This window comes from Hyaena hyaena, unplaced genomic scaffold, assembly GCF_003009895.1.
Source record: "Hyaena hyaena isolate Hyena2069 unplaced genomic scaffold, ASM300989v1 scaffold_2346, whole genome shotgun sequence".
Lineage (NCBI taxonomy): Eukaryota > Metazoa > Chordata > Mammalia > Carnivora > Hyaenidae > Hyaena > Hyaena hyaena.
Window position 1 is genome coordinate 1 of NW_024082985.1, and position 20,986 is coordinate 20,986.

Consider the following 20,986-nt stretch of genomic DNA (forward strand, 5'->3'; position numbering starts at 1 on the left):
TTGACGGAGGACCAAGGGGGAGAAGAAGGGCAGAAATGGTGGGGGAAAGGGAGAGAGGCAAACCATGAGAGACTCTTGAATGCTGACAAAAACTGAGGACTGATGGATGTGGGGGGGAAGGGGGGTGGGCATGGAGGAGGACACTTGTGGGGATGAGCACTGAGTGTTATGTGGAAACTAATTTGACAATAAACTATTTGTAAAAAATAAATAAATAAATAAATAAATAAACATTAAAAAAATAAAAAAAGCAGGAATTTAAAAATTAAGTGAACAAGAATACTTACTAAACCAAATGCTACTAAAATACGAAAGCTTAGATCATTGATGCACATTGATCCTTACCTTCAATTCTCATATCATTCATTTTTGAGGCTTATAAAAATGGCATTGGAGATGACTAGCCAAACTGGCAATCATTTTGTTTTCAAGTTCAGATATTTTTCTCATTGCACTCCAATTCTACTCTTGACTCTATTACTTATAGTTTCCTACTTAGGCTGTGTGAGAAAAGGTATAAACTGAAAACTCTCCGTCAAGTATTTGAAATCTGATCTGTTCTGCAGAAGTTGGAGATTCAGATGAAAGAGGCAAGACTTAAACATAATTTTTGGTGCCATTAGAAAAAAATTAAAAGTTTTAGTGAGAAGATTCTTAAGAAATGTGACTGGGGTGCCTGGGTGGCTCAGTCGGTTAAGTGTGCAACATTGGCTCAGGTCATGATCTCGCAGTTTGAGGGTTTGAGCCCTGCCTCAGGCTCTGTGCTGACAGCTCAGAGCCTGGAGCCTGCTTCGGATTCTGTGTCTCCCTCTCTCTCTGCCTCTTCCCTGCTCATGTTCTGTCTCTCAAAAATAAACATTAATAAAAAAAAGAAAGAAATATGACTAAATATGTAAAACTGAGCCAAAGATAAATTACTCCTAAATTAAGATGATGGCTTCCAGTAAAATAAAACATATTAAATTCTCTTACCTGCCGCACTAAACTCTGCAAAAGCATCTTTATTTGTTTGAGGCTTCCCATCTGGATCAATGTCCATGATAGTACGCCACAGTTCAGAGAATCTGGCTCGTTTCTCTTTGGGCATGTATATTCCATGCCACAGTGCTTTCAGCATGTAGTCGATGTTGATCAGAATTTGCCCAATTCTGGTGTCATAATAAGCTGGTGGTAATTGACAAGAAGAACTCTGATCATAATTAGCTTCTAAACTGATTGAGGGAATTTGATTAAAGCAATAAATTCCAACAGCCAACTCCCTTATAATTTGATGAACTTCTCTATAGTCTAAGAGGGCAACAGGGTCCACAGGAGTCAGCAGGATTGCAGTGGAGAAACCGACATTATTGATCTGACTCATGATTCCACATGGGATGTCCACCTGAGAGCGGACATCGTCTTTGACAGACAACCAGCTGACCAGGGCAGTAGTTAGCAACTCTTGTACTTCACTCCGATCATATTTTTCAAAAAAAACGGAAGCATTTCTTTGTACGGCTAAGTTTTCCAGGTAGGTTTCTTCATCTTGAATTTGATCAAACCTTGGTAATCCTTTTTTGGGCAATCTTAACATTTCTAATTAATTGTAGGTGTGTAGGTGTCCTTTTTGAAGTTTCTGGAATGACTAAAAAAAAAAGACAGGCAGTGAAATGTGTCATGGTAATGAAGCTGGAAGTCTCAAGAAAGAAATCTGCACCTTTATCTTTATTAGGTTGTTTCATGATCAACCATTACATTTTCAATCTTTTTTAAATAATATTTTTAACAATTGAGGTATAATTGTCATAACATTATATTTGAGGTCTACAGCATGATTCAGTATTTGTATGTATTTGAAATGATCACCACAATAAGTCTAGCTAACATCATCACCATACATAGATACAAAATTGTTTTTTTCTGATACCTACTTTTAAGATTTAGTGTCTCAACAACTTTTCAAATACACAATGCAGTATTAACGTATTTGTCATGCTGTACATTACATCCCCATGATTTACTTATTTTATAATTGGAGGTTTCTACGATTGACTCCCTTCAACTGTCACCTACCCCCCAACCCTCCTCTGGCAACCACCAATCTGTTCCCTGTATTTATGAGCTTGTGTGTGTGTGTTTTTAATTCTACATATAAGTCAGATCATATAGTATTTGTCTTTCTGTCTTATTTCATTTAGCATAATGCCTAAAGGTCCATCTATGTTATTGCAAATAGCAAGATTTCATTCTTTTTAATGGCTGAATATTCCATTGTATACATTTCCTGCACTTTCTTTATCCATTCATCTATTAATGGATACTTAGGTTGTCTCCATATCTGGACTATTGTAAATAATGCTGCAATGCAAATGAGGGTGCATAATATCATTTTGAGTTAGTGTTTTTTTTTTCTTCAGTTAAATACCCAGAGGTAGAATTGCTGTGTCATATGTTATTTCTATTACAATTTTCAATCTTAAAATAATTGCAGCATAAGTAAGTTGAAATTTGAGTTAAAACAAAATAGTAAAACCCTTAACATTGGGGCACCTGGGTGGCTCAGTCAGTTAAGCATCCTACTTTTGATTTCCGTTCAGGTCATGATCTCGTGGTTCGGGAGACTGAACCCCGTGTAGGGCTCTGTGCGGTCAGAGCAGAGCTTGCTTGGGATTCTCTCTCTCTGTCTCTCTGCCCCTTCCTGCTCATTCTCTCTCTCTCTCTCTCAAAATAAATAAACAAAAAAACCACCTTTAACATTAATTGTGTTCTGCTTTTCAAAAGAAGTCAAAAGGCACTAAGAGGTATGTCAAAAAGAGTTGATAGAGAAGCTACTATTGCGCACCTATTCCTTTTTTTTGGGAGAAGCTTTTTTGCATATGTTTATTTTGTTTACATTTTTTTTTTAACGCAAGAAAATAAAGACCTGCTTAAAAGAAAAGACAAGAAGAGCTTGCCTAACTCTGTTTCTTTTTTTTTTTTTTTAATGTGTGTGTGTGTGTGTTTTTAATTTCTAGGAGAGAGAGAGAGAGACAGCGTGAGCAGGGGAGGGTCAGAGAGAGAGGGAGTCACAGACTGAAACAGGCTCCAGGCTCTGAGCTGGCAGTCAGCACAGAGCCCGACGCGGGGCCCGAACCCACGAACCGCGAGATCATGACCTAAGCGAAAGTCGGACGCTTAACCGACTAAGCCACCCAGGCGCCCCTTAACTGTCTGTTTCTATGTAACTTAATGCCTTTCTGTTCCTGGAAAAATAATGAGTATAAGCACTGTTTTTTGAGCATCTACTATTTGCTCAGTTCTTTATACACATTATTTTATTTATTTCATTTAATTGGCCCTCCTTATAGTGTGATTCTCAACATTTAGCCTGCATCGAAACCACTAGGGCTTGTTAAAACAGGTTGCTAGACCCTGCTGTAGAATTTCTGATTCAGTCGTTTGGAGTGAGCCAGGGAATCTGCATTTCTGAAAGGTTAGAGATGATGCTGGTACTGCTAATTCGGGCAGGACACCTGGAGAACCCAGCTCTTTGAGATAGGTGTGGTATCCCCACTCGGTGGACGCAGAAATGGAGCCTAGGAAGGTTACAGAATGTGCCTATAGTTTCACACCTTCGGAATTAGAACCAGCCCAGGTTTGTCCAAGACCTATGTCCCCAAAGACACGAGAAAAAGGCAAGAACAAGGGAAGGGAAGAAACCTACTTTGAAATGATTGTTTTCTTGTCCAGGCGAGGGAGGCTGTGTCCACACTGGCCCCCAGAATATTCCTGGAGGCCAGGGACAGTGGTTGTCTCAAATGGCTTCTCGCTGGGCCAGGATCCACCGTCAGGAGCCCCGCGTGGGCAAGAACAAGGGGGAGCCTCTGCAGGTGGGATCTGAGAGGGACTCTCCGCTTGGCGCACTCTGTCGACCCTTCTGGGAGTCCCTGCCTCTAACCGGAGCCTGCTTGGTGGCAGCCGTTAGTCCTGGGGCGAGGATAGCCCGGCCGCGCCGCAAGGGGGCGCCCCTGCCCGCCCGCGCGGAAGGCCCTCGCCCGCTTGGCAGTCACCAGGCACTGCTGAAACTTCCCATACAGGTGTCCCTGCCCCTCCCTTCTTTAAAACTCAGTCCCGCTGCGTGTTCTGGGCACAGTGCTTCCCCATTACTTTTTACTTTCACGATTTGTGCCTATGAAAACACAAAACCAGAGTGGCAGAGATGAAGGCTCCAGGCCCCAAAGCAGTCCTGAGTTGGAATCCTACCTCCGTCGACATTCTTTCAGTCAGCAAATATTTATGGAACGTTTATTATGCGCCAGGCACTATGCCAGGAGTTAGAGACCGTGGAGGCCAGGACAGACACACAACCTCAAGGAGCTTACAGTTACACAGATAATCATAGAAGTATATTCAAACAGGGTGATAAATGTGAGATGTAATGACAGCACACGAAGGAAGGGTAACCAAGACCAGGGACTTGGAAGGGCTGCCCATTGGAAGTGATATTTTAAGCTGAGCCTGGAAGATAGAAAAGAGCTATCCAACCATAGTTGGAGAAATGGGGAACAGATATGGGGAACAACAGGCGATGAGGAATCCAGTTGAGAATAAAGTTGAACTTTTTGAGAAACCAAATAAAATCTTGGTTAAAGGACTAGAGAGACATGGGCACAAAACTAGGCCATAGAAGCAGGTGAAGGCCAGATCCCCCCAGGTCGCTGAGTCGATGATCCCAAGCTTCACTGTAAAAGTAGTCTGGATTGGTGACAGTAGACACTAGGTAGAGACTAGTGTGGTAGCAGTGGAGATGCAGCACTGTGAGTGGATTCGAGAAATAATGAAGTGACAACAGTTTGAATGGGGGTGGAGTGTTCAAAAAGAGAGTGATTGTTCAGGTGGCACCCAAATTTCTGTCAGGAGAAATGGGGAATCAGGGCAAGATTAAGAGCAGCTGTGGACACACTGACCTTGATGTATCTGTAAGAGAACCCGAGTAGAGATGCCACATATGCTGCAGGTATATAGGTCTGGGATTACAATGGCAGTCTGGGTACATGCAGACTTACGGTGATGAGAGCCAAGGGAGTGGCTGAAATTACCAAGGGAAAGAACTGAGAAAAAAAGTTCAGAACCTAGGATGGGAGACCTGAGAAATTCCATAGTTGAAGTTTGGGTGGAGAGGATGGAGTCAGCAAAACACACAGAGACAGTGGTCATGAAAACCACGATTCATTACAGAAACCAAGAGAAGTGTTTTGTGAATAAGAGAATGCCCAATTCCATTGGCTGTTGCTGCTACCTCAAGGGGGATAACTTAAACTTTTCCATGGAATTTGCCAACATGGAAGTTTTAATGACGTTTGGGGGCAGAATTTCTTAGTCCAACCATGTCATTATTTCAGCTGCTATGGAGGTAGTATTAAAAATTTATGATTGCTGTTCCAGGGCAGGGGATGTAAAAAAGTCACTGCTTCTTTAAGAGATTTGCATGTTTGCACTTATGAACAATATATGTAAATTCTTCGACTTAAAAAGTTTTTTTGCTCAGGTACCTAGATGGTTTGTTCCAATGGTCTCAAATCTTGGGAAAAAATGTTTAAACACTAACCCAGAACTTCATCCCAAGTTTGTGGAATTAAGTAGTTAAGAAGGTTCTAAGAAGAAATCAGGCCCTCTGGAGAATAAACAAAACAAAACACTTACACACAATTATTCTGCTGGAGATGACCTGGAAATTCCCTACAGATTCAACTGTATTAATACATGTAAAGCTCATAAAGTAGTGTCTGCTTACAAGTAGTGTCATCACAATATAAATGATAGATGTTTTTAGTGTTGAGCTATATTATTATAAAAAATTATTGCTGTATTCAAATCTAGGCTGCTGGGCAAACCTCTTAATTTATCTACTCCTGGTAAGAGCAATGTCAGTTTGGTGCTCAGGACCACATAGATACTAGAAATTGTCTGCCTTCAGGCAAAGGGATGAGAGTCATTGAAGTAATATCTAAATATGGTTTGGACATTGCATTTACCAGGGGATAAATTCAGGGAATGTGAGTCTCCAACAGGTTCTGTTTGTCAGTATCCTAAAACTGCCTTCCCACTAAGGTCAAAAGAATCAAAGTACTATGTCCAGATCCAGAAAGGGTGTCAGCCCTAATTGGCCATAGACCCCGGTGACCTTGGTATGGTGGTCATAACTGAGTAATGTGGGTGGATCTTGGGCTGGAGTGGAGCTGAAAAGGTGGAGAGGGTGTAGAATGGATGGGAGCCGAGAGAATGTAAACAGATGAAAATACAGAACCAAGTAAGTGCATTTAAAATTGGTCAGACCAGAACACTTTAAACATTGATAGGAAGGATCCTACAGAAAAGGGGCTGACCAGACAGGCATGGGTTGGGGTACAGAAAACACGTGGAGGTACAACCTTTTGATGGGTGGATGGACACATTTCCCTTCCTAGAAGGGATGAAGTTCTGATGTTGGAAAGTGGAGGCATTTCTTGTCTTGACGATCTGTGAAAAGTTCAGGTCATGAGCTGAGAATGGGGCAAAGAAAGGGAGGCTACAGATGTGTGGGACAGGAGAATGCTTACAAGAGTCAGAAGTTCTGAGTGAGAAAGTGAGCTGCCTAAAGAGATGTACTAAATATTGCTCAGGAGTGTGAACCTCAAGCAAATTGCTTTGTTTCTCTAAACCGTAGTTCTCTCTTCTGTTTAAATCAGGCCCCTGATGACAATAACAAATTGAGTTATTTCTGGGTGTAGCCACCATGACAAGAGTCAGTAAAAGCTGCCTTCTTTTAGTGCTGCTGGTGGGACATTACCATGTAAGAGCTCAAAGCAATGTTGGTGTCAAAGTTTAAAACATGCCAGCTGTTCTTTCAAGTATTGTCTTTTCCTCCAGTGTCGACTAACCTGGTTATATTAAGCTATATAGTTAAATACAAATTCATGTAATGAAACTTAAAACCACTGCATTATATAATAAAAAGGCAGCAGAGTGTTTTATTTTTACACGGTCATCATTCAGTAAATGCTGTTACATTGTGCAATACTACGTTTTAATCTCCTTTTCAATAGAAAGGTTTTCTAAGGAAATGACCTGGAGCCTTTCACATTTATCAGATGCCTTTTCATTATTCTTTTCCATTTTTGCAATTCTGGATCCAAACTGCATGGCCCGTTTTGGCAGAACAGCAGAGGTTGTTAAGCCAAGTTCCACGGCTGCAAGACGCAAAATTAGTTTTTCACCGATTCCACGGGGCAAAGTTAAGTTTGCCTTCTCCCAAACTGGGAGGGAATTTAGAAAGGAGACGACATTTTCATCCAGGAAAGGAAATCTAAAATAAATAAATATAACCACTGTAAAAAAAATAAAACCAATTTGTTATGATTGTTTTTGTGTTTTATTCAATGTTAAAATTTATAGCATCAAATTACTTTTGATGGCACTGTTTTTCTCAATTAAAAACATTCTGGTTATTTACACAATTTCACAACTAAAATTTAATCACACTGACAAATATTTCATGTGACTAATTTTAATACATATGCTACAAAATAAATAAATTTTGCCTCAAAAATAAATATATTAAGCCCATGGTAAGAAATAATCTCAAATTGTTTCACAAGGAATCTTTAGGGACGCCTAAAAGATGTGGAGGTAGGGCTTATGTTCTTGCTGGCAGGAAAGTTAACATTTATAACAAACTAAACCCATTAAATACCTTCTCTCAGCATTTCACTACCTCAGTTTTATAGTCTTGTTCATTGTGGTACTGACAACAATCATGCCATTGTATTATCTTTGAAAATTACTAAAAAGACATTCCTTAGAGAATGAGCTCCAGACAAGTGCTCTTCTGATCCTTCCCCATTCTCCCTCTGATGATGTTTGTAATAATATAAAGCCAAGCTATTATTGTTGCTACTGTTATTCATTTGAATGGTCTCCAAGGAAAAGGAACTTAAAAATCTCCTTTTACAGGCTAATGTGTTTTTTGTTCTTTTTTTTTTACAAAATTTCCAAAATTTCCCATAACAGCTTAGATAATCAGAATTACCTTGCTTCTTTTCCATGATCACCAATAACCCTGTCATCACGACCAAGATTTCTAGAAGAAATTCGACCGAGTTCCATCTCAATTTCCTTATTTAATCCCTCCAATCCGTGGGTCTGAAAGCGGACACGGTGACGAGAATAACCTGCAAGTTGTTCATCAGCACCAATTCCAGTAAGAACCACCTGTGATGGTTTACAGAAATATATCTTTATGATATATGATAAAGAAAGTAAGACACAAGCAAAGCTTAAAAAATTATAATTTCAAAAGTAATATTTTCAGACAAAAAACACAAGGCAAGTCATAAAATAGTAAAATATGCCCAATTTTTAAAAAAGTCTTCTATGCTGCATTGTAGTTTACATGCAATTAAAATATGCTATGTCCTTGCAATCTAAATGCTAATAGTTTAAAGGGTAAAACTGGGTCTCAGAAATTCTTTGAGCAGACATTCTGTACCATACCTTTGCACTGCTCTGATAGGATTTCACTTCGTCCTGGGTCACTAACCAACCAGTGCCTCTAGAAGCAAACCAGACTGCGCAGCCAATGCTATCGTCCAACACTGTATCCAAAGGCTGAACCAACTGGCATATTCGAGTTCTTCTGAATTCTTGCAGTTCCTCCAGAGAAACATTAATTTCAACAAAATTCCAAATCCGGGAAGGGTTGACAGCGTGGAGTTCCTTCAGTCCTGCTCTTCCTGTGATGCGATCTGGTACACTGAATTGTTTACCATGGTCACCAGCAGCAGCATTTTTAGAGGATTCTTCAGAAGGCAGTTCACAATAATTTTTCTGTTTTTTCCTCTTTTTGTTAAAACCAGTCAGCATGGTCTTCTCTTTAGTCATGAATGCCACATTAAGAAGATCAATTGGCTCATCTAAAGGTACATGATGGTCAGCAAGGGTCGCAATAATCATGGAATCAATACCCCCAGAAAAGAGGACTGCAACATTTGCTTTCCTCTCACCAGTTTTTAAAACCTCACTCGGTGTCAGGTTTTCATCCCTAGGTAAACATAAGACACGTCTCTTCACTGCGATACTAAGGACATCAATGAACTGCTGAACGACTTCCTTCATGTGTCCATCAGTGAGAAATACCTGAAGCGTCTCCCTTGCAGGCGGGACACTAGCAATGTTACGGCAATGGATCTCCAATGGAGCTTGTGGCAACGTCATGTTTAAAGGAACAACAGGTTCTTTAAGATACAGTTCGGCTTCATTTGCTACCACTGATACAAACATTGGCAAGTCTGCTGAAATCTGAGTCAGGCTATTAACACATTCTTTCATAACATTCTCCCTAGAAACACATTTCCAAGGGTACAATTTTAAAACCACACATTTGGAAATGGAAGGAGACTTGAGATCAATTCTAAAAATTCCAGATGCTGGAACTTCTTGCCACTGTTTGGCCACTCCGGATGTTTGGGCACCAACTGAAGAGAGGCAGAAACTCTTGCCCAAATTACTAAAATGCCAAAGCAAGCTACGGCGACCAAAAAAATCCCTACCAAACCATAAATGATGACTACATGCTTGGTAATATATAAAAGACCAAGGACCTTGGACTTCTGAGAAGAGGGACAAAATATCAGATTCAGTCTTACAAGAGGAAAGATAATTAAACATTACTTGAGTATCATTTTCTTCAGCTTCAACCTTTATACCACTAAAGACTTCTCCATTCCACAGGAACACATTGCCTCTTTCATCTTCCACAGGCTGGGCAGTCAAAACACCTCTTAGGTGAAGGACATGACCAGAAAATAAACACTGGTAGCTAACATCAGACTTTAACAACTGTTTAGTACTACTGGGTCCCCGTCGGTTAAGATTATACAGTAAGTCCTCTTTCAAATCTTTGCTGAAATGCTCAACAGAAAAGCTTACAGAACAACAAATGCCACACATTGTTATGTGAAATCAAGTCATTTCTTGATAAAATGTTATTTCTTGATTTTGGTCTTCTCTGAGTTTTCTATTTCTTGGTATTCTTTTTTCAGTTCATCCAATATATCTGTGGGGGGAGGGGAGAAGGCATATCAAGTAAAATAAAAATTCTTGGACCTTCACCCAGTAATTCATAGAGCAACATAGGCTATTTACCAAGATCAAAGCACTTGAGTATATGCAATGTGCTAGTGTCAATAATCATTTACAACAGGCTTCTGATGACAATGTTTATCTTTTAAGAAAATAATTTCTATTTATTAAATGCGTACTTTGGCCTAGGCACTGGACTATGAACTTTATATGTCCCTTCCTATTTATTTTTTTAATTAAAAAAATTTTTAATGTTTATTATTTATTTTTGAGAGAGTGAAAGAGAGAGAGAGTGGGAGAAGGGCAGAAAGACAGGAAGAGGGAGACACAGAATCCGAAGCAGACTCCAGGCTCCAAGCTGTCAGCACAGAGCCCAACATGGGGTCGAACTCAGGAGCTGTGAGATCATGACCTGAGCCAAAGTTGGATGCTTAACATATTGAGCCACCCAGGCTCTCCTTTCCCTTCCTGTTTAACCCACAAAACTTTTGAGTCTCAAAGTAATTCAAAGTCATAAAAAGAGAAAGTTGTAGAAAATTTTCATACCTAGATCTATGTAAAATTCTAAAGCACATAATTATAGCTTTCTAACACATCTTATATATCTTTATTTCACTTTCACTGTAGACTCATATTTGGAAGTCTAACTTGAAGAAAACCAAACCAAAGCATTAATTATCACACATATATACCACCATCCAATCTTCAGATATAAATTTAAACATTCAGATAGACAACATAATTTAGGCACTACTATTAATCTCTACAGAAAGCCTAGGAAAGATTTTCCATGCATTTCTATATAATATGCCAAAAAAACTTACTTTTGCTTTCAGAAAGCATTTCTGTTCGGTCTGCAAGAAAGAATATGTTGCTGTTCTGTTGCTGCCTATACACTTTCTGCAAAACATAATTTAGGCTAATATTATGATTTGATCTAAAAAGTGTATGTCGAAACTCTGAACCCTTTTGTTATGTGTTCTTGAACTTCAGTAACATATATTCAAAACAATACCTTAGCAAAATACAGGTAAACAAAAATCACCCATTATTACACCATCTAGAAATTGCTACCATTAACAGTGACATGAAATGTTTTTTCTGTATATACCATATTAGATTTCTTGAACAAAAAAAGGCTTATTATAAGTACAGATTTATTGTTTGCTTTTATCAAGGAACAACATGTTGGGAACAGTTTTTGTTATCAATAAGCATTCTTTTACACATTACTGTACAGGTGTGCCATTACAGTTTACTTGGTAAGTCTTTATGTTTTAGACATTTAAGGTATAACCAACTTTATAAATCAAAGTTGTAATGAATTTCTTTGTAACTAAATCTTTGTATACTTCTATGATTCACAAGTATCAATTCCTATAAGGGGAACTGCTCAGTCACAATGCTACATAGTTTTAATGCTTTGATATATTCTGCCAACCTCCCCTCTAGAAAGTTTGTATCAGTTGTGCCTTAAGTTCTAAATTTCCCTCAGTGACAAGATCAAAAATGGCTAACCAAGCTGTTAGTATCAAATGTTTCAAAGGGCTCAAAATAATTTCTTCCTGAACTTTGAAATATAAATTTTGACAGTATTACTACACACAAAGCAGTAGCTTGCTTGTTTATAGATACATTAATGGAAATATCATTAAATAACTATGTTAAATATTTGGCGGATTTGTGTAAATAATTTTGGGGAAAAGGGAAGCAATTTATCCTTTTTGTTTTTCAACAATTATCCACATTCACTTAAAGGTATAGTCTCCTTTCTTATTATAATATATATATTATATACTTTATATATATTTATATATTTTACATTTATATATTAAGAGACAGCACAAATGGGGGAAGGGCAGAGAGAAAAGGAGATACAGAATCTGAAGCAGGCTCCAGGCTCTGAGCAAGCTGTCAGCACAGACCCGATGCGGGGCCTGGGCCCACAAACCATAAGGTCATGACCCGAGCTGAAGTTAGATGCCCTACCGACAGAGTCAGCCAAGCGCCCCTCCTTTCTTATTTTAGGTTTATTTATTTCAAAAGAAAACACCAAATTCAAGAATAAAATAAATACCATTAGTGATTATAACTCCAAGTTATCACTGTATAATTAGCATCATTTGGTTCAAAGGTAATGTGAATTGTATCTGATGAGAAAAAATATTATCAACTATAACTAACATATAAGTATCTACGTATGTGTACAAAATCTTGGATACTTTTTACTTTCGCAATGTAACTAAAAACAATGCTAAAATCTTGCAAATCTTAATGAAAATTTAAATCTTAAGATATAATTCTTATAACTTTAGTATATAGTTAATACAATCAAATTCCCACATACAATTCGGAATTACTCTAATAACTCACCCTGTTCTTCTTCAGATTAGAAAGTTCATCCACAACAATTTTTTGTTCTTTAATCTATTGAAATAAAGAAAAATTCTTAAATCAGAGGCTATCAAGTATGTTCAATTGAGGGCCCTTTAAAATTGGAGATGGGATAAGGGATTATAATTTACTGACTATCCAGATGGGCAGTCTGTGAATGTATAGATTCTTTCCAACAGCAGTGTGTGAGGGTCCTGTAGGGGAAAAGTTGAAAGAGGAAACTGATTACACTTGGTAGGTGTTAGAAAGCCCTTGAGCCCAGAGGGTTTGGCGTTGGTAACCAGCATTCATGCAAGGGCCAGAGTTTCTAAACCAAGTTTGCACCTTTTATTTAAAATAGACAATATGCACCAAAAGTATTTTTAATGACTTTTTTAAGTTATGTTTTAATTTTTTTTATAAATAGCAAATGTCATGAGGGATATGCTACTTTTCTTCCCTCTCAAATATCAATGGTTTCCACGATTCATGTATAAATAGTACAGCCACACATCACACATGCAGAACAAACACACAGTACTAAATGCCCTACCTGGGACTGTAAGGCATTATCACTTTCCATCTTGATTTTATTCCCCTTTACATTTCAAAGCCTAACACAGTGCCGGCACTGTTGAACTAGGCCTCACTTTTTATTAGTTGGCAGGGAAACAACTAGGTGGAAGTGAATTTCTAACTCTTTTCAGTAAGGGCAATTATGCTGTGAACGTGACTGATTACATTGTGTCACCAGTGCCTCTAAAAGCTGGTTTTATTATTTTTTATTACAGTTGTCAAGTTGGTTTCCATATTAACACCTAGTGCTCATCCAAAAAAGTTAAAAGCAGGTTTTATAAACTCTGTCCGATCTCACACACCTCAGAGAACTGTCACACATCAGTATAAATGGCTTGCTATGGTAGTAATTGGAGCAGGTTGTATGTGGTTTGGAGGTTCACTCCCTATGGGTGTGTACCCTTCTGTCTCTCCAGTCTGTGCAGTAATTGGCTAGACTTGAGTTGAATTCCAAGACCAAATTTGTATAACTTTCAGATCTGCATTTGAAGTGGTTCTCCTTTTATTTTAGGAATGACAGGTACATTATACATGTATACATTCTACCTTTCACTTTACTTCAAACAAGGAAAGGGAGACAGACTAGTGACTTGTCCAAGATGTTACTGATAGTTTAGGACAAAACTAAAGTAAAATCTAGGACCTCTAATACCTGAATGGCTATAACCATTCCCATCTCCAGTGTATTTTTAAAGGTTCTGTTCGTTTATGGCAGTTCAAATATACATTGCTACCCCCACCCCTTTTGGGGGGTAGAACAGTGACCATAAGATACGTGTTTTAGGATCATTGCTCTAGCTAGAGTGGAGAATAGATTGGAAGAAGGTAAGGATGGATAAGGAGAGAATGGTTAGGAAACCAACGGAAGATTCCTAACGGTAGATAAAAATGGCTGGTTTAGGATGGTGAGTGTACACTGTGATGAAGGGATTTATTTGAAATGAACTTCAGAAGTAGAACTGGTAGGGGACAGACTTCAAGGATGGCTTCCAGGTTATTGGCATGGACAACTGAATAGATAGTGGTGACATTTTCTGAGACGGAAAACGCCGTAGCCGATCTGGGACGGGCAGTATTTCTAACAATTTACAAAGAGTAGAGACAAAAGACCCCAACCAAACCTCTGTCCCGCTGACATAGGGGTCTAATCTTGGGCCAAATTTCATAGTCTCCCTTTAACTGTGGCTGCCAATGCTAAGACTCAGGACAAAGTCGAGGCTGGGCCATGTGCGCGGGAGGCAAGCAGAGCCCAGTCCGGACCTTCGCGACTCGTCCTACACTCACCTTGCTGCTAAGATCCTCCTTGTGCGGGGTCGAGTTATCTGTAGAGGACAGCCCAGCGCCGTCCTCGGGTCGAGACCCCCGGCTGGGCATCTCCACAGAGCGCGGTGAACCCAAGACACGTAAACCCACTAACTCCCAATACCCACTAGGCCCCAGATTCAGCGCATGCGCGCTCCCAGCGGCCCCACCCCCTTGCTTTCGCTTTCCCACCAGTCTTACCGACAGCGGCTGCGCATTTACTGGAACGCCTGCGCAAACCGGCTCTGTCGTGGGAGCAGTTGTACGCGTGCGCACAGTTGCTTCGGGAGTTTGTGATCCTGGCTGTGAAATGTGAGCGGTTTCTAAACGGTCCCCTAGCGGATCCCACGTGGAAACGCTCCTGTGCTCTCCACACGGCGTGGAATCCAGTAGATTGTGAGTTATATGCGCCTCCCAGTGGTAAACATAAAGAATAGAAGAGCGGTAAAAATACCGACTTAATATTTATTATCTAGGCAAGGAAGTCTATGAAACTAAGGCATAGATTTAAGAGATAACATTTTTGGCAACGGAACTGTACAGACTTGGTAAAATGTTTGTGAACTTCCTATTAGGATTAAAAGATAAATATAGGATGCCTAGTTAAATATAAATTTTGGATAAGTGAATACATTTTTAGTATAAGTATGTTCCATGCAATATTTGCAGTATCTTACTCCTCTGAGAAAAATTATCCAAACATTGAAAACAGGCAAGAGATTAAGGGGTGTTCTTTAATATCGTTTCTGAACTTTATTTTCTATGGACTGAGCTGTTTTACAATTCTGTAGGAGCAGAGGTTAACTTGTAGATTTTGTGGCAGAGATGCAAATAATTTCTGTCTGGTGGATCAGATAATGCCACAGATTGTGACTGATTGTTCTGTACGACGTTAATCAGTTTTGCATCTAACTCTGCAGTTAATAATGATTTATTTATTAATATATGCCTAGTTTAAAAAAAACTGGTTTTTACATCTGTTCCTTCATGGATTGAATAACATTTTGACATATATTCATATTATACTTGCATGAGAGACATGATTTTGTATATTTGAAAATTATACTTCAATATAGGAACTCTCAAGCTTCTGTGGAGATGCCAACTGATGTGTACTCAACTGAAGGAATGAAACTGTATGGCTAAGGAAGTGCACCTCAGGGCTGTTTAGGTCTAGGCGTATCTTTTATTGACTCAGAGTAAATTCAAAGTGGTTATAGAACTAAGTTTACTGTCTATTTTTCCTTTTTACTGATTTTTAAAATTTTGCTTTTGTTTCTAATTTATGCATGTCTGATAAGTTATTATACATTGGTAGCAGCAGTGATTGGGAATTTGGTTTTATGGTATAACCATTTGAAGATACCTATTGCATGATGGAGATCTAGTCTCTAATAGAAGAGAGATGAAAGAGAATCCAGTTTTTTGGTCTTGTCTTTTATGAGCTCAAATTAATTAAGAACTTTTTGCCCACTGGGAAATAGAGCTGCTTTTTGAGATCTGGGCTGATGAAGACTGGTATTTCTGTTTTGCCTTCAACCTGGAACCGAGATGTAAAACTGAAGCTATAAGCTTTCTATGTGTCCATGTGTCTGTAATTCAGAACAGCCTTTATATGTTGCTATCTGAGTGTTAAATGTTTTTATGCTTCTGAAGAGTATTAACAAATTCCATTATAATGTCTCTTGTATTAAAGAAATTCTGATTCCATGAAAATTTTAGGATTGTTTGTTCTAGCTCTGTGAAAAATGCTGGTGGTATTTTGATAGGGATACACATTAAATGTGTAGATTGCTTTGAGTAGTATAGACATGTTAACACTATTTGTTCTTCCAATCCATGAGCATGGGATGTTTTTCCATTTTTTTGTATCTTCTTCAGTTTCTTTCCTAGGTGTTCTATACTTTACAAGATACAGAACTTTTACCTCTTAGGTTAGGTTTATTCCTAGGTATCTTGTGGTTTTTGGTGGAATTGTAAACCTTATGGAGTTTGGTGTGATTTCTCTTTCTGCTCCTTCATTATTGGTGTATATAGAAATGCAACAGATTTCTGTATATTGATTTTATTGATTTTGTATCCTATGACTTTGCTGAATTTGTGTATCAGTTTTTTGGTGGAGTCTCAGTCAATAGCCAAAGCAGTCTTGAGAAGAAAAGCAAAGCTGGAGGCATCAAATTTGAGACTTCAAGCTACATTATAAAATTATAGTCCTCAAGATGGTATGGTAATGGCACAAAAACAGACACATAGATCAATGGGACAGAATAGAAAACCCAGAAATGGACCCACAACTATATTGTCAACTAATCTTCGACAAAACAGGAAAGAATATCCAATGGAAAAAACACAGTCTCTTCAACAAATGGTGTTGGGAAAAGTTGACAGCTACAGGCAAAAGAATGAAACTGGATTACTTTCTTATACCATACACAAAAGTAAATTAATAATAGGTGAAAGGCCTAAGTTTGAGACAGGAAACAATTAAAATCCTCGAGGAGAGCACAGGCAGCAACCTCTCTGACCTTGCCTGTAGCAACTTATTAGACATATCTCTGGAGGCAAGGAATACTAAGCAAAAATGAACTATTGGGACCTCATCAAGATAAAAAGCTTTTGCACAGCAAAAGAAACAATCAACAAAACTAAAAGGCAGTCTACAGAATGGGAGAAGATACTTGCAAATGATATAGCTGATAAAGGGTTAGTATCCAAAATCTATAAAGAACTTATCAAACTAAACACCCAAAAAACAAATAATCCAGTTAAGAAATGAGTGGAAGACATGAACAGACACTTTTCCAAAGAAAACATCCGGATGGCTAACAGATACATGAAAAGATGCTCAACGTCACTCACCATCAGAGAAATCCAAATCGAAACCATGAGGAGACAGCACTTCACACCTGTCAGAATGGTTAAAATTAACAACATGGGAAACAACAACAGATGTTCGTAAGGATGTGGAGAAAGGAGAATCTTCTTGAACTGTTGGTAGGAACAGAAACTGGTGCAGCCACTCTGGAAAACAGTATTTAGTTTCCTCAAAAAGTGAGAAATAGAACTACCCTATGATTCAGCAATTTCACTACTATGAATTTACCCAAAGGATACAAAATTTTGATTTGAAGGGTCACATGCACACTCATGTTTATAGCAGCCTTATCATCAGTAGCCAAATTATGGAAAGAGCCTAAATGGCTATTGACTAATGAATGGATAAAGAAGATACGGCACACACACGTGTACACACACACACACACACACACACTGGAATATTACTCAGCTATCAAAAAAAATGAAATCTTGTCATTTGCAATGACATGGATGGAGGTAGGGTGGGTGTATTAAGCTAAGTGAAATATAAATACCATATGATTTTACTCATGTGGAATTTAAGAAATGAAACAGATGAACATAGGGGAAGGGGGAAAAAGAGTTTTGAGGGCATATTCACAAGATAATAGTTTTTAAAACTTTTTAATGTTTATTTTTGAGAGAGAGAGAGAGAGAGAGAGAGAGAGAGAATGAGTGGGGGAGGTGCAGAGAGAGAGAGGGAGACACAGAATCAGAAGCAGGCTTCAGGCTCTGAGCTGTCAGCACAGAGCCAGATGCGAGGCTTGAACCCACAGGCCATGGGATCATGAGATCATGACGTGAGCCAAAGTAGAATGCTTAACCAAGTGAGCCACCCAGGTGCCCCTGATAATAGTTTAAAAATTTTTTATTGCCAAATACTGTATTAATTAAAAACTGAAATTTGGGATTCTTTTAACCCACCTCCTGGCTGATTCTCCAACACCCTTAGGGTTTAATACAGTTGAGATGGTGGGGACCTGGGAACACACCTCTCCTGACACATGAGATGTGATTTTAACTCATGCTTGGAGGCAAAAGTAAAGCTTTTCTATAAAGCTGGAGACCAAGCTCTCAGTATATTGGTCTTCTTTGTAGTCCACCTTCTATGGCAGTGGCTGGCAGAGTAGGAGTTCTGGTTCAGGTTTGAGTTTACTCTTTGACTCAATTGTTTCCATCCTGAATAGTCAGAAATACTCCTGATTGGTCTATAGCTGCTCAGCCTCTTTTGGTGGTGGGTTGTTGCTTATGGCTCTGCCTGGTTTGGATATTTATGTTTTCTGGTTTGTGTGTGTGTGTGTGTGTGTGTGTGTGTGTGTGTGTGTGTGTGTGTTTATTTCTGGGGGCCACTTAAGGTGACATACTACTAAACAAAGTGGAGATAGTCATATTATTATGGTGCTAAACTGTTTTCAAAATTCTTTCACATTTTATCTTATTTTTTTCTTGTATATCCAGTCATGTCTATTTCCCCCCACAGCTGTTATCATTATTGCATTGCTTTAAATCATACTTTAGGGTTACCTGGCATCATTTGTCTTGCCTGACTGGTTCAGGACTGACCATATGGAGCTCACCATATAACCAGCTAGGCTGTTCTTCCTTCTTTCATTTAAGTCCATTGCTGTCATGTATCTACTTAACAAGATAATTTCATGTATATTAATGCTATTCTACTCTTCCTCTGATTCTACATTCTTAATATATTTTATTCTGTTTAATAATACATAGTTCCCTGTTGACTCTTTTATGACCATGAGGTGTATTACTACCTTGCTCTCCAAGGCTTTGAATGAATAGTTGCCCCAACAACTGTTTTTCTTTCCTTTTTTGGTATATTGTAACACGCATTTGTTTCTGGCCACATAAGCCTTCTTTACGTCTCCCAAATGAGGTGTGGAATAGTGCTGTGGTTCCCAAATACCACGTAGTAGGTGGGTGCCCTTCTAAGTATACAAAGTCACCTGAAAATTTTGTTCAAAGGACAGATATTTCAGTCCTTTCCCTAGATTTACTGAATCAAATCTTTAGGAATGGGATATGGTTGTCTGCTGCATAACATAGTGTTTACCATTTACTCTGTAACCAAAAGGGCTGGGCTTGAATTTAGGCTTATATTTATTAGGTGTGTGACTTTGGCTAAGTAAGTCATTAACCTCTCAAGACTCAGTTTCCTAATCTGTAGAATGGGAATAATAATAGTGCCTAACTCAAAGGGGTTGTTATGAGGATTGAATGAGTCTATGTTTGTCAGGTGTTTAAAATAGTTTAAGGCACATAGTAAGCACTATTTAAGTGTGTATTTAAAGAGTAAGTTAGAAGCTCCTCCAGATGAGTGCCAGGGTGGCTCAGTTGATTGAGTGTCTGACTCTTGATTTTGGTTCAGGTCATGATCCCAGGGCCTCAGGATCAAGATTTTTTTTCTCTCTCTCTCCTTCTGCCCCTCTCCACTGTTCACATGCTCTTTCCCTCTCTCTCTCTCAAAAAAAAAATAATAATAAAAAGAGAAGTTCCCCCAGATGAATTTGACACAGCAAGGTTTATGAACGAATGGATTGGGAAGAACCAGGCTCCAAAATGCTTGACCCATTTCTCATTGAAGATAGATCCTATCTTCTACTTCCAGTGATTTTCAACAGGGCTAAGGCTGGAGGCATTTTTGGTTGTCACAATAAATGGATAATTCTGTTAAGTCTGATGGGGTAGGGCTACTGGAAGCCAATTGAAAGGAGAGAGACTGAGCCACAGACTTTTAAAAAGCCTAGATTAGTGGGCTAACGTGTGGTCTCAGCAAGCAGACAACACCGGATATTACATGGAGGGGGGATTTGGACCAGGCTCTAGAACCAAATAACAAAGAGGTAAAATCAAGGAAGAAGTATTACTGTAATCTAAGTAGGTGTATTGCATCAGGAATTCTGTCAGAAGGTGACAAAGCCTGAGATCTTGGACTGGTGTTTATAAGCAGGGCTCTCGTATCTGGAAGAGGGACTCCTGGGTCTTATCATACAGGCACTTGGGGGAGAAGATAGTGTCTTAGCTTATTAGAAAAGCATACCAGACTGAGCCTGATCTTGGTCACTTAAGGGAAATGGCCAAGTCTCCCAAGCACTGGGCTGGAGATGAGTAAACCCATTCTGCCAGAGATATGATTGGTTCTGCAGCTTAGTTTCAGCTATGGAATGTGGAGATCTGGCACCCTTGGCTCCTACAGCCAACATCACTTTGGGGCTCTTGTGTAGGGCAGGGACTAGAGTAAGACGAAGGAGACACATAGGTGCAAAATTTAAGGATGCACACACTCTAAGGATGCTGCAATGAGAACCTCTCTAGAATTTCTGCTCTAGGTATCTCATACACCTCACTCTGGTCTCAGCCCAGATCTGAACACTTCATTATTGGTTGTATTATCTTACAATTTAGGGGTCAGTGTGGCTTGTGAATGACACCAGTGAACGATGCTTCTTATACTGCCCATGCATCTTTACTTGTCTGACAGTTAAGAAAAAGGTTGATTAAAATTATCTTTGCTCTTTTTCATAACTTCTGTCACATGTTCACCTGCTTTCTCAAAGACTAAGGATATGCTTGGGATGCCTGGGTGGCTCAGTCAGTTGAGCATCGAACTTCAGCTAAGGTCATGATCTCACAGCTCATGAGTTCAAGTTATGTGTCAAAGAGGACATCCAGATGGCCAACAGACACATGAAACAATGCTTAGCATCCCTCCTCATCAGGAAAATATAAATCAAAACCACATTGAGGTACCACTTCACACCAGTCAGAGTGGCTAAAATGAGCA

The 20,986-nt window shown here is 39.0% G+C and overlaps 2 protein-coding genes across 3 annotated transcripts; both read right to left on the minus strand.

The window, feature by feature from the left end:
* Positions 1–6,940: 6,940 nt before the first annotated feature.
* ASNSD1 (asparagine synthetase domain containing 1) lies at positions 6,941–10,037 on the minus strand. Of its 2 annotated transcripts, none has more exons than XM_039225560.1 (3): positions 8,491–10,037; positions 8,027–8,208; positions 6,941–7,303 (listed from the first exon to the last, which is right to left on the minus strand). In XM_039225560.1, the coding sequence occupies exons 1-3, from the start codon at positions 9,943–9,945 to the stop codon at positions 7,018–7,020; spliced, it is 1,923 nt and encodes a 640-aa protein (XP_039081491.1). In that variant the 5' UTR covers positions 9,946–10,037; the 3' UTR covers positions 6,941–7,017. The 2 variants fall into 2 exon arrangements, with proteins under 2 accessions (XP_039081491.1, XP_039081492.1); XM_039225561.1 differs by having other exon boundaries at positions 7,213–7,325; positions 8,491–9,962.
* Positions 9,963–14,467, minus strand: ASDURF (ASNSD1 upstream reading frame). Its single transcript, XM_039225562.1, has 4 exons — positions 14,311–14,467; positions 12,451–12,504; positions 10,902–10,977; positions 9,963–10,051 (listed from the first exon to the last, which is right to left on the minus strand). Exons 1-4 carry the CDS (start codon positions 14,398–14,400, stop codon positions 9,981–9,983), a joined length of 291 nt encoding a protein of 96 aa, XP_039081493.1. The 5' UTR covers positions 14,401–14,467; the 3' UTR covers positions 9,963–9,980.
* Positions 14,468–20,986: the final 6,519 nt, after the last annotated feature.